This window comes from Saccopteryx leptura, unplaced genomic scaffold, assembly GCF_036850995.1.
Source record: "Saccopteryx leptura isolate mSacLep1 unplaced genomic scaffold, mSacLep1_pri_phased_curated manual_scaffold_70, whole genome shotgun sequence".
In the NCBI taxonomy this organism is placed as follows: Eukaryota; Metazoa; Chordata; class Mammalia; order Chiroptera; family Emballonuridae; genus Saccopteryx; species Saccopteryx leptura.
In genome coordinates this window covers 35,314-49,121 of record NW_027095752.1, presented here as the reverse complement: position 1 = coordinate 49,121, position 13,808 = coordinate 35,314, and the positions used below count along the sequence as shown (strand labels likewise).

General features: G+C 41.2%; 1 protein-coding gene across 1 annotated transcript in view; it reads right to left on the bottom strand.

The window, feature by feature from the left end:
- LOC136387085 (patched domain-containing protein 3-like) overlaps nt 1-13,604 on the bottom strand; it is a 31,121-nt gene extending 17,517 nt beyond the window's left edge. The window contains exons 1-3 of the mRNA XM_066358140.1: nt 12,943-13,604; nt 11,795-12,143; nt 10,737-10,858 (exon numbers count right to left, since the gene is read on the bottom strand). Coding sequence (XP_066214237.1) covers nt 10,737-10,858; nt 11,795-12,143; nt 12,943-13,604 — 1,133 coding nt within the window. The remainder of the gene's footprint in view (nt 1-10,736; nt 10,859-11,794; nt 12,144-12,942) is intronic.
- Between the last annotated feature and the right edge of the window lie 204 nt (nt 13,605-13,808).

The following is a 13,808-nucleotide window of genomic DNA, read 5'->3' as shown; positions in this document are numbered from 1 at the left end:
GTGCCTATATGTTGGGGGCAGTGGGGTCTTAGTAAGTCACCAGAAGAGAGGACATTGTGAGCCAGGTCAATGGAGACTCATATGGCGCCACCTGCTGGCTCTGTGGAGAGGACTCAGCAATGGAACAATAGCCTCTGTCCACATTTCTGTCTGACATAAAGCTTCCTCTGCAGCCTGCGCTGCATGACTCAGCTTCTCCCTCAGATTTCTGGAGCCTCTTCAGCTGCTGGCCCAGCACTGGGGCTCAGAGCGAGTGGGTCTGAGCAGGTCCATGCACAGGCCTTTTGAGAAGAGCTGCCTGCAGCTCCAGCAGTTCCTGGTGTCACTCAGCCTCAGTCCTGGTGGTTTTCAGTCAGAAATCATGAGGACTCTCTTCCCAGCACTGGACCCTGGGCTGGGGGTCTGGTGTGGAGCTGGGAACCCTGCTCCTCAGGGTGAACTTCTGCAGCCAAGGAACACCTCCCAATTTTAACCACCCCGTGTGGGTCCAGGACCAGCCCATCCCCTCATCTCTGTCCCTCCTACTGCTCTCAGGTGACTTTTTCTTTATAATCCTCTGTTACAGGACTTCTGTTCAATGTGATTTCAGATTCTGAATGAATCTGTAGTTCAAAAGTAATTTTGACGTGGTTGTTGGAGACTGTGAATATCACATTTACCTACTCTGCTGTCTTTGACAGAAAAACGTATTTTAATATTTTTCAAACTATTGGTTCTATGAGTTATATTCAGGGCCTAAAATCAACACTAATTGAACAAATTAAAAAAATAAAAGTAAATTTTTTGTTAAAAATAAATTCTCATTAAAATGAAACTTTTTGAAATAACATTGTTGGTTTCTAAAAGTTCAAGATAAGAAAGAAACAAAAGCCTGACCAGACAGTGGCACAGTGAATAAAGCATCAACCTGAGATGCTGAGGACTCAGGTTTGAAACACCAAGGTGTCCTGCTTGAGCGCCGGCTTGAGCATGGGCTCATCAGCTTGAGTGTGGGGTCGCAGGCTTGAGCCCAAAGTTCGCTGACTTGAAGCCCAAGGTCACTAGCTTGAAGTGCAAGGTCACTAGCTTGAGCCCAAGGTTGCTGGCTAGTGCTCAAGATTGGTGGCTTGAGTAAGGGTCCCTGATTCAGCTGGAGTCCCCCAGTCAAAGCAAATATGAGAAAGCAATCAATGAACAACTAAGGTGCTGCAACAAGTAGATGCTTCTCATCTGTCTTCCTGTCTGTCTGTCACTGTCTTTTCCATTCTCTCTCTCCTCTCTCTCTTGCTGAAAATTTTTTAAAGAATGTAACAAAGATGGACATTGAAATCAGAAAGATTAATGTGGATAAATGTTACTTATGTTTTTTCCATTTTTTATTTCTACTTTTAGGATGATTTGATGAACGTTTTTCAGATTATTGAGGGAGAGATATATGTATATTATTGGCTATACTGACGTTGCCTGGTTGTGTTGACTTTCTACATGACCTTTATTTGAATGTTCGGTAGACAAGGAAGGGTCTGAACAGAGAACACTGTAGGAGTGGGTGCATATGCTTGCTGATATTCCAGTCCCCAAGAAGGACCTGTGTGAGCCGTTTACAAATGACCTCGGAGACTCTTAGAACTTCACATTGCCTCCCGAGCTCTGTAGAGTCTGACTCAATGTGGTTGCCGTGAAGCTGCAGAATCAATGTGTCTAAAACTTCCCCGTTATGATTCCAATGCTCAGGTGATTGGGGCATCAGTGGCAGCAAAATGGTCAATTTTCTGCAATTTTTATTCACTTAGCAGGAAAGGACTAAATTATAGGTTATAACATTTAGATAACAATCTATATGCCTGATGAAGGATTCACATCTTTCCTGACAGGGGCCATAGGTAAGGAATAGTTTACAGAGATTTAAGAAGGGACTGCTTTTCCAGGCTTTAGCATAAATTGATCTAATATTTGGCATTTGTTTTGTCATCTCTAAAATGTCAGAAAATTTTGAAATAGTCAATGTTCATACCACAACTTGATATAGAATAACGTTCAATTTTGAGCATAAACTTTTTTAAAAAGTCTTAGTCTTGTTCAAATAATTTCACTTCAAGGGAATATATATGGAACCCCAAATGTATCTGCATAAAGATCTGCCTGAGGTAAATGCATGTAGGCAAGAAAAAAACCATGTATTTAATACAAGTGTGTGTGATGCTCTGGCCAGGTAGCTTGGTTAGAGCATAGTCCCAGTATACCAAGGTTGCAGGTTCTATCCCCAGTCAGGACACAGACAGGAATCAACCAAGGAATGCATAAATAAGTGGAACAACAAATCAATGATTTTACCCTCTCTCACTCAATTAATTAAAAAAATTTAAGTGTGTGATACAAGCGGGATGCAACCCCTGAGGGACTGTCTAGAAGACCCCATCCAGAAAAGGGATGAGAGTCTCAGTGATAAAGAAGAAGTAGAACCGAGAGATGTCCAAGGAGAGTACAAAACCACTCACGAGAATTAGACTGATATTTAAGCTCAGAGCAGGCAGGTACCAGAGACCGTCATGGTAGCATCTGTGACTTAGAACTGTGGTACAATAAAACTAAACAAGTCTTTAAACTCTCCCCTGGGACATGCTGCAGCCCAGGGACTGGCTGAGGGAAAGAGGAAAGGAGAAGGAATAGAGGAGTGGCGACCCCTTTTCCCCACTCAGGGTGACCCTGCGCAGCCTGCTCCAATAAGAGAATGGGGGGAAACAGGAAGTTGCTTTGTGTTTGTACCTCATGAAGCCTGTGTATTCAAAATGTTAGTCACATAAGCATAAAATAGTTTTCAAAGACAAAATAAATCACTTTGGAGTTGCCTTCAATACAAGGTTTTCTGCATTACTGTCTCAATTATTTGAAAGATGCAGAAAAAGTTATACAAATTTGTATCTTCAGAAACAACTGCCTAGTAGAAAAGTTTTCTCAACCCAGTCATTGGTGGACCTCATACTCATTTAAAATTCTGTATATTACTAACACTGAGTTTTGTTTTCTTTCTTTTCCCTTTCTTCCTTTCCTCCTTCCCTCCCTCCCTCCCTCCCTCCCTTCCTTTCTTCTTTCCTTCTGTCCTTCTTTCCCTCCATCACCCTTCTTGCTTTCCTCCTTTTCCCATCATTATTTTATTTTTTTGTTTATTATCTGTTTGTTTGTTTCCCAGGGGATGTGGTTTTCCTTTTCAGAATAACAAAGTTAAGATGTAATTAGTTTATTGGTTCAAAAGAGTTACCCACTGTGTTTAAGTGTCTTTCCCTACTGGGGCCTCATATTTCTCTGCCTTAAATCCAGAGAATTAAATTATATAAATTGTTTCCAAATGTATTTACTCATGAGAATTAACTAGAGAAAATCTGAAATGTATAATCTCAGATTTAAGACCCAGATCTTTAATAGGAGTAGTTGTTACAGTTTGTCATTTTTGGGCTCTCTCTGTGACTCTGACTTGAGAATCATTGAAATAATATAACCTTTATGGCTCCTTCTACATGTAAATTCTATTGTTTGCTGACATTTTAGCTCTCTGAGTATAAGAGCTCAAATACCCTTATGTAATTCCTAGATAACAATTTTTAAGTGCTTAACAAGGTAAACCCCACATTAGTACATCCGGGACACCCAAGTCAATTTAAGTTTTTATATAACTATAAGCACTTGTTCAAATTTATAGTAAAAATAAGAACTTGTTTCTTAATTCAGTAAACATATCTTCTTCCTAATGGAACAGTTAATCATAATTACTACAATATGTCAGGTAAAAAACATGCCAAATCAAACAAGACTGGAAAAATGTTCTTTTCACTATTCCATTTGAGTGCATACTATCCCTAATGGTTAAATTTTTTTAAATATCAAGTTTAAAAGTAAGAGTTTAGCAGCAAAGGATGAAGAGAGTTTTCAAATTCTCATCTCTCACATAAACATACACAAGAAACATAAATCTTGAGAACCTATTCTATAAACTAGGATGAACAGTGAGAAATAAAAGAGGTACGTTTCAAAACAGGAAGATTTACATGCGCTATCTCACCCCCTCTCCGGTATGGTACAAGATACTTATAGTGGCAGGTGTATTAAAATGGCCAGAGTCTTAAAGGAGCCATAGTCTTGAAGAACTGCAACAGCCATGTTACTAGGATGGTTCTATTTTCATTTATAGAAGGAGCAAAGACTTTATATGTAAAATATTTAAATCTCTTTTCTAACCTGTTTAGCGGCTACCAGGGGGACTGATGCAAGGCACTTCTCTGTTTTCTCTAACTCAAAACTCAGGCTGAGAAACCTACAAACACCATGAGTTAAATTAACCCTCATATATGTAAAAGATTACAGCCCAAATATACAAAAGACTGCCTAAAGCAAAGGCTGGCGAGTATTTCTCTAGGACTGTAGGGTGTTCAAAAGCACCAGTGTACACTGAAGATTTTAGAAAGTCACTCAGAGCAAGTATACTCCCAGAAAAAAACCCTGAGAAACACTAAGCTTCCCCTGGGGGCTGATCCCAGCACAGTGTAAGCCTGGCTAAGTGTTCCAGGAGGTTCCAGGCACACCACCATTTTCCAAAGACTGGGACAGCTCAAGGCACCCAACAAATCTCCATCGAAACATTAGAAAAACAAAGGAACTGAGATGTCAGTAACCATATAAACAGAGAATACAGTGTTTGAAGTAATAATTTGGGACGGTCACTAGGAAGATGGATTACTGTAGCCTTAAACAAGCAAACAACAGAAAACCCTGGAAAAATGGGAATCTGATTTCTAGTTACCACATTTCAATAGTGAAATGTCCAGTTTTCAACAACAAAAAAAGAAATCTCAAGGTATATAGAAAAGATACAGGAAAGTATGACTCAGACAAAGGAACAAAAGAAATGAACAAATATCATCCTGAGGAAAGAGAGATGAACTGACAGAGAAAGACTACACAGACTAGAGAACACTGTCTCAGACACTCAGGAGGCCAACAAATACAGCACTCACAGGAAAGTAAGGGAAACAGTCTACAAACCAAATGGAAATAGAAATAAAAAGACAATTAAAAAATGGATCCAAACAAATTCTTTAGTTAAAAAATACAGTGACTTAAAATTCAAAACAGAAGAGGTGTTCAACAGCAGTGTTGGCAGACAGGAGAATCAGTGAACTTGAAGACAGGATAATGGAAATGATTGAGTTTAGGCAGGAAAGGAAAGAATGAAGAAGAGTGACAAGACCTCAGAGTGCTGTGCGATATCAGCAGCACAACATATACAATGTGGGAGCCCCAGAAGAAGAAAAAGAGGCAGGAAAAATATTTGAAGAAATAATGGCTGAAAACTTCCCAAATTTGATGGAAGAATTAGCCGGGCTGACACTGTGCCTGGGGATCAGCCCCGGGGAACCTGATGGTTTTCTCAGCTGTTTTCAGAGGAGCTTTGTAAACTTCAAATAGAGTGAACTCAAAAGGATCCACTGACATATATAATATGAAACTGTTAAAAGATCAAGAGAATCTAGAAAGCAACGAGAATGAAACAACTCAGCACATACAAGGGACCCTTAATAAACAAACAAGCTGATTACTCATCAGAAACCATAGAGGCCAAGGCACAGTTGATTTTTATTTAGAGTGTTAAAAGAAGAAAACCCACCAGCTGAAAATCTTGTATTCCACAAAACTGTCCTTCAAGTCAAGTAGAAACTGACCAGGCAGTGGCGCAGTGGATAGACCATCAACTTGTGACGCTGAGGACCCAGGTTTGAAACCCCAAGGTGGCCTGCTTGTGCACCGGCTTGAACGACGGCTCATCCGGCTTGAGTACGGGCTCTCCAGCTTGAGTGCGGGGTCACTGGCTTTAGAGTGGGGTCATAGATATGACCCCATGGTCACTGGCTTGAGGCCAAAGGTTGCTGACTTGAAGCCCAAGGTCGCTAGCTTTAACCCCAAGGTCACTAATTTGAGCCCGAGGTTGCTGGTTTGAGCTCCAGGTTGCTGGCTTGAGCAAGGGTCACTGGCTCAGCTGGAGCCCCCCAGTCAAGGCACATATGAGAAAGCACTCAGTGAACAATCAAGGTGCAATAACTGTGAGTTGATGCTTCTCATCTTTCTCCTTTACTGTCTGTCTGTCCCTGTCTGTCCTTCTCTCTATATCTCTCCCATGCAAAAAAAAAGAAGAAAGAAAGAAATTAAGATCTTCCAGGATAAAGAAGAGCCCAGTTTCTTACTACTGGACCTGCCTTGTAATATAAGAAATGCTAAAGGGAATCCCTCAGGGGAAATAAGAGAACAATAAAAATGAACTCTAAGTCATATGAAGAAATACAGTTCTCCAGTAAAGGTGAATACATGGACAAATATAAAACCAAGTGTTGCTTTATTTGGGGTTTGTGACTACATTTTATTTCCTAGAGAATTTAAAAGAGAAACACATGCATGTCATTGTAAATGGATGTTAAAGGGCGTACGAGTATCAGATGTAATCTGTGACGACCACAGCATTGTGGGGGTACAGAGATGTACGGAAGCAACATTTCTATGGTGTTTTTAGTTACGTTGGTATCAGGTGCCAATTTAATGCATATTCTTTTAAATTTAGTAAGTCATATGCCACAAAGAAAATCTCTGAAAGTCATTACAATAAGAAGTAAGAAGTGAATTAAAACAGCTCACTAGAAAAATATAAGTTAAACATAAAAAAGTGTGTAACGAATGAAATGAAAAACAAAAAGCGGCAAGATAAATGGGGAAGAAATAGCAAACTTAAGTTATTGTCCGCAATTATGTAAATATAAATGGTTACACTCTCCAGTCAAGAGGCATGAGATGGTTGGAATGAATCACATAGCACAATGCAACCATATGCTCTTTACAAGAGACTCACTTTAGATGCAAAGACATAAATAGGTTGAAAAAAGATATTTCTTATAAATAGTAATAAAAAAAAGAGCATGGGTGTCTATATTGATATCAGACAAAATAGACTTTATTTCAAAACTGTTAAAGAGACAAAGAAGGACATTATTGATAAAAGGGCCAATTCATCAGAGAAATAGTTCTACAGTATTAGTTGAAGAATTCAATGCACGCATTTCAATGATGGATAAGACATCAAGGCAGACAATGAATAGAGAAATAGAGGGAATGAATAATACAATAAATCAATTAGACTCCACAGAAATGTATAGAACATCAATCCAACAACAGCTGAAAGGACATTATTCTCAAGTGCACACGAAACATTCTGTGGGACAGACCGCATATTAGGTTGCAAAACAAGTCTGAAAATTTTAAAATGTTGAAATTATACAAAGTGTCTTTTCAACTAATAATGGAAGCTACAAATCAATATGAGAGGGAAAACTGAAAAATTCAGAAAATAGGAAATTAAACAGCACACTATTCAACACTCAATTGGTGAAAGAAGAAATATCAAAGGAAATGAGAAAATATTATGGCAAGTGAAATGATAATATAAATTATAAAATATAGCCACACCAGTGTTCATAGATAAATTTATAACTACATCAAACAATAAAAAGATCTCAAATCACCTTGTGGAACTATAAAGCGAAGAGAGAAACAAAACCAAAGTAAACAGAATGAAAGAAATGATAAAGATTAGAACAGAGATAAATAAAATAGAGAAAAGAAAAAGAAAATAGAAAGAACCAACAAAACATAACGTGTTACTTAAAACAGTCAACAAAAATGACAAACCTTAATAGAGAGTGATAGAGAGAAAAAGAAAAGATACAAATAACTAAATCAGATATGAAAATGAGTACATTATTACTGGCCTTATAGAAATAGAAAAGAATGTAAGAGAATAGTATAAATAACTTATGGCAACAAATTGGATAATGTAGATAAAATGCACAAATTCCTAGAAATATAGTGATATAAACTGACTCAAGAGGAAATAGAAAATCTCAACAAACATGTAACAAGTAAAAAGAGTAAATCAGTTAAAAAAAAAAAAAAAACTCCCAGCAAAGAAAAATCCAGAACAGGATGGCTTCACTTATGAATTTTACCAAATATGTAACAAGAATTAACACCAGTTCTTCTCAAATCCTTCCAAAATATTGAAACAAAGAATTCTTAATTCATTCTATGAGGCCCGCATTATACTGCTATCAATGACAAATAAAGACACAAGTGAATATCTTTTATGAATATACATACAAAAGTCTTTAACAAAAGTCCAGCAAACCCAATTCAATAGCATATTAAAAGATTATATATACACCATGACCAAGTGAAATTTACCCCAAAATGCAAGAGTAGTTCAATGTAAGAAAATCAGTGTAATAATACACCACACTAATATAACAAAAGATAAAAAACACAGGATCATCTCAATAGATGCAAAAAAGGCATCTGACAATATCCAACACATAATCATGATTAAAAGGAAAATACTCAATAATAAGGAATGAAGGAGAACTTCCTCAAAATGATAAGAGCATTTATGAAAACTGCACAGCTAACGTCATAGTCAGCGGTGAAAAACTGAAAGCTTCCCTCTAAGATCAGCAACAGGATAAGGATGCCCGTTGTCACCAGCGGTATTCAACACTGTGTTGATAGCAGTTAGACAGACGGAGGAAGGAAGGAAGGAAGGAAGGAAGGAAGGAAGGAAGGAAGGAAGGAAGGAAGGAAGGGAGGGAGGGAGGGAGGGAGGGAGGGAGGGAGGGAGGAAGGAAGGAAGGGAGGAACAGAAGAAAGAAAGGATAGAAGGAAGATAGAAACAAAGGAAGAAAAGACGAAAGGAGAAAAGAAAAATTGAAAAGGAAAGAGAGTAACTACCTTTGCCCCAGATTACCAGATCCTGTATATGATAATTCCAAAAAAATCCACCAAAAATGTAGAGTTATTAAACAAATTCAGAAAAGCTAGTGGATACAAGATCAACACACAGTAATCAGTTGTGTTTATCCATGTGCAATGAACAATCACAAAAGAAAATTACGTAAGTGATTCCATTTAAACAGTGTCTAGAAGAATACTTAGGAATACATTTAACCCAGGAGGAAAGAGGCTTATACATTGCAAACTGCAAAACATCGATGAAAGAAACAAAATAAGAGGCAAATCAATGGAAACATTTCCTTACCTGGGTGGGAAGACTTAATATTATTAAAATGTCATTCTCATCCAAAGCAGTTACAGATTCAACACAATCTTCAACAAAATTCCAATGGCCTTTTTCATATTCATAAATGGAAAAGGTTGCCTTCAAGTTTGTATAAAATAGTAAGGGGCCCAAAATTTCCAAAATAATTTTGAGAAAGGGAAGAAACTTGGAGGACTGCAATTTCCAGATTTAAAAACCTTTTGACAAAGCTACGGTAATGAGAATGGTGTGGGACCAGCAAACAGAGAGAAATATAGACCAATGGGATAAAACTGAGAGTACAAAAATAAACCCATACGCAATACCAGCCAACTGATTTTCTTCCTCATTGGACGGTATTTGGACAACCAGATTTCCACATGTGCAAGAATGAAGTTGAACCCCTACTTTACGCGATATATGAAATAATTAAAAATTGATCAACAACCTAAATAGAAGAGCGGAAACCATAAACTTTCAGAAGAGAAGAGAGTAAATGTGCATTACCTTGCACTTGTCAATGGATTCTTAATATAGCTCCAAAAGCTCAGGTAGCAAAAGAAAAAATAGATAAATGAAAAGTTATCAAAATTAAAAACTTCTGTGCATTAGAGGACATTGTCAAGAAAGCGAAGGGATGACCCACTGAGTAGTAGAATGTTTGCAATTCATTTCTATCTGTCAAAGAGTTGATACCGAAATATATCAAGTACCCAGTAACAATAATACTCAACAGAAACACCCAACTAAAAAATGGGCAAAAATAATAATAATAAACAAAGAAATGGGCAAGGAACTGAAATAGACATTTCTCTAAAGAAGATACTCAAATAGCCAATAAACACATCAAAAGATACTCATCGTTAGTAATTAAGACATGTGAATCAGAACCACAATGAGACTCCACTTTGCACCTAGTAGAACGGCTTTAACCAATCAAACAGACAAGAGGAAGTGCTGGTGAGAAAGGGGAGAGCTGCTGGCAGAGTATAAACGGTGCAGCCTCTGGGGAAACGCTTGGCAGGTCTTCAGCGCCCTAACAGAATTATCATGCAGCCCACCCGCGCCATGTCTAGGTATGTACTGAAAAGAATGAAAAACGGGCTCAAACAGATATTTGTACACTCATGTTCATTCCACCATTATTCATAATAGCCGACAGGTATAAACATTCCAAGTGCACATGATAAGTAAAATGGGATATAGGCATGCAGTGGAATATTATTTCACCGGAAAAGGAAATGAAGTTTTCGTACGTTGTATAACATGGATGAATCTTAAAAACCTTCCGCTAAGTGATGTAAGTCCATCACAAAAGGACAAACATTACATGATTTCACTTATGGAACCTCTAGAATAGTCTAATTCATGGAGACAGAAAGTAGATGAAACACTTACCAGGGCAGAGAGGAGGCCACGTGTGCTAGTGCTTAATGGTTACAGTATTTCCGTTTGGGGTGATGGAAAATATTTGGAAACGGATAGTTGCGACAATTGCACAGTGTCAAAGTCCTTAACACTACTGAATCATACACTCAAAACTGTTAAATTTACATTTTATGTTTTATATATATTTTACCACAGAAGATATTTTTTTAAATATGTAAAAAAAAAACGAATAAAAGTGTCTTACCTGTAGCATGATATAATCGCAAATAATACGATTAGAATGAATGCCACATAAAACAAAGGAATCACTGTCTTAGAACTCGTTTCAAATTCCACTCCTCTAGAAAGGGATGTAAAGTAGGTCACCTGCCACAAAATAATTACTCAGATAAATAACCTTTAACTATAATACTTGCAAGTGAGTTACAAACACTATTGAAACTAGGTTATTGATAAAAAATAAACATGTTCAAATTCATTAAAAGGTCAAAATATGAATTGTGATTTTAGAATAACAAATATAGATTTCTCCTTCCCACATATCTCTTTGGAAAATTTCTTCCAAAAATCCAATGTTTAAAACTTCTGAATATACAGTATTTAAATTTGATATAAAACTATGAAATCACTAAAAACTAAATAAATTATTATCTGTTATCCTTTACTATTTTAATAGCATAAATATTATTTCAGGAAGGCCTGGTGTTCAAAGCCTTTTTGCAATGGGTGTCTCACTTTCCCCAGGCTGTTCAAAAGTGGTAGTAGGTTTGCTGGCCCAACAATTGCTGACCAGTTAACATAACCTGGCACTATGCTATAATTTACTTGAATAAGGAACTGAGTTAATTATCTTTTTAAATACCACGATGGAACCTTTGCTCAAAGACTTTGTTGTTGCTGTTGTTCCAGTGAACTCCAATCAAATGTCAGTGGGCTCCAGGCAACAGCAACGGCTTTTGAACTCAAAGACTTTCCAAGTAATTTGGCTGGAAAACCAATCCCCCAAACTAACCCTGAAGATCAACGCCGCCCTGAACAGACCTACCTGGAGGACGTAGGATTGTTTCCACCAGGCTGTTACCAAGGCTGTAAGGTTTGTGGCACCTTCATGGGTTAGTTTAAGAATGTTGGAGGAAGTACTGAACACAGTAGAGCACTCCCAGCTTCAATTCAAGGCCTCCATCAACTACTCTGGGAGTGGCTCTGCTCTCTGTGGTCCTCGGAACAGGCTTATCTCTGCCACGTGCTCCTGGCCTCCCTGTCAGCCACATACCTGGACCATCTTCAAGGGCAGACTCATACCTGGACCATCTTCAAGGGCAGACTCTCTTCAATATCGCCAACTTGGCTCAGGAAGTGGAGCAGCCAGGTCTTGCTACGCTTGTCATCCTCTCCCCCTGTCTTCAGGTAATACTGCAGCCGCATGGCTTTGGCCTGCAGCACTAACTGTCTTGTTCCTAAGACGATTCCCCCAAGGGTGCCAGCCAAGGAGACAGGCCGGCCACTGACTGTGTAGATGGGGAAGGTGATGCCTGTAAAGTCGAGGTTCTTGTTGACCTGCCAGGTGGACAGAAGGGGGTTGGAGGGCACACAGAAGCCCTGGTTCCGAGCACACACCTGGTGGTACAGGGTCTGGGTTCCGTTCACCTCCCTGGCGTATGTTACATCCCACGAGATAGGCCACAGCAGACCCAAAGTGAATTTTATAAGTTTTATTGCAAACCTGCACAGAGACTGCAGGCAACCCACGGAGGGGAACACTGCAGCCCCCCAAACCTGCACAGAGACTGCAGGTAACTCGTGCAGGGGAACACTGCAGCCCCCCAAACCTGCGCAGAGACTGCAGGGAACCCATGCAGGGGAACACTGCAGCCCCCCAAACCTGCATGGGGACTGCGGGCAACCCACACAGGGGAGCACTGCAGCCCCCCAAACCTGCGCGGGGACTGCAGGTAATCCACGCAGGGGAACACTGCAGCCCCCCAAACCTGTGCGGGTACTGCAGGCAACCCACACAGGGGGAACACTGCAGCCCCCCAAACCTGCACAGGGACTGCGGGTAACCCACACAGGGGAACACTGCAGCCCCCCAAACCTGCGCAGGGACTGCAGGCAACCCACACAGGGGAACACTGCAGCCCCGAGCTTCTAAAATGGCTCCTTTTTATAGGGTGGCTATCTAGGCTGAGCAAGCATTATAGAGAAGCTGATGTGGCTGTTAGCTATTGGCTAGGGAGGTCCTGCGCAGTTACGGGGGGGGGGGGGTATTGCTCAGTGGAAAATTTCAAACATAAACTTCTGACAAGGGTCTCTGACTCATAAAATGCAGGATGTTGCTGAACTCTTAGTTCTCGGCGTCACAGGGGCCCTATCAGCACTCCCTGTTCCTTCAATAGTTACACTCTTGGCAGCCCCGAGCATCTCAGCACTCCCTGTATCTAACAGCGTACAGAGCCTGCACCGCCTGGTCCAGTGTGCTGACTTCTGAGAAGACTTCTTGCTCCAGCAGGGAGGCTGTGTTGGCGACCACTAGGAGAGACGCGAAGTGGATCTCGGTGCTCTTCCTGGACACGGAGAAGTGATCCCTGTCATCCAAGGTGAAATGTTCCTGCACAAAGCGGCGTTCCAACTTTGCTCGGCTCCTAATCGGGGTGTACTCCTCCTCGACGTTCACCTCTTTATCCTCGGGCAGGTACATGAAGCCAGTGCTGAGCAGGACGGTCAGCAGGACGGACATCAGCAGGAAGACCCAGGGGTGCGACCCCACCCCCCAGCCCAGCCGTTGGAAGGCCCGGGAGAGCGGAGCCTCCACACAGTTGGTGAGGCAGCGGTTCCCATGGGACACTCCCACTAAGGGCTGTGACGCAGGCGGGGAGGGGTCCCCCTGCCCCGACCCTGGGCCAGAATGGGACCCCTGCTCCGGGCTTCCTGGGGGCTCTGGGTGTGGCCCCGAAGCTGGGCTCTGCTCCGGCTCCTGCTCCTGACCGGACCCCACATCCGAGTCTGGTCCGGGCCCCGCCGGCTTCGGACACTCGGGCGTGGACTCTGCTTCTCGCCCCGCGGAGGGCTCCGTCTGCGCCTCGGGGACAGCCTGGGAGGGACTGAGACTCATCTCCGGAATACAGGACACGTCCTCCAGCAGCGGAGCAGGACGGACAGATGCTGCCGGACGAGCGCCGTCCCCACCTCGGCCAACGGCGTCCGGACACTCTGAGCGTCTGAGCAACGGTCGCTGGCGCGGGACACGCGGCTTCCGTGGGGAGCACGTGGTGGGCGGAGCCCGACGCCTGAGCCGTGTCTGGGCGGGGCTGTCCCC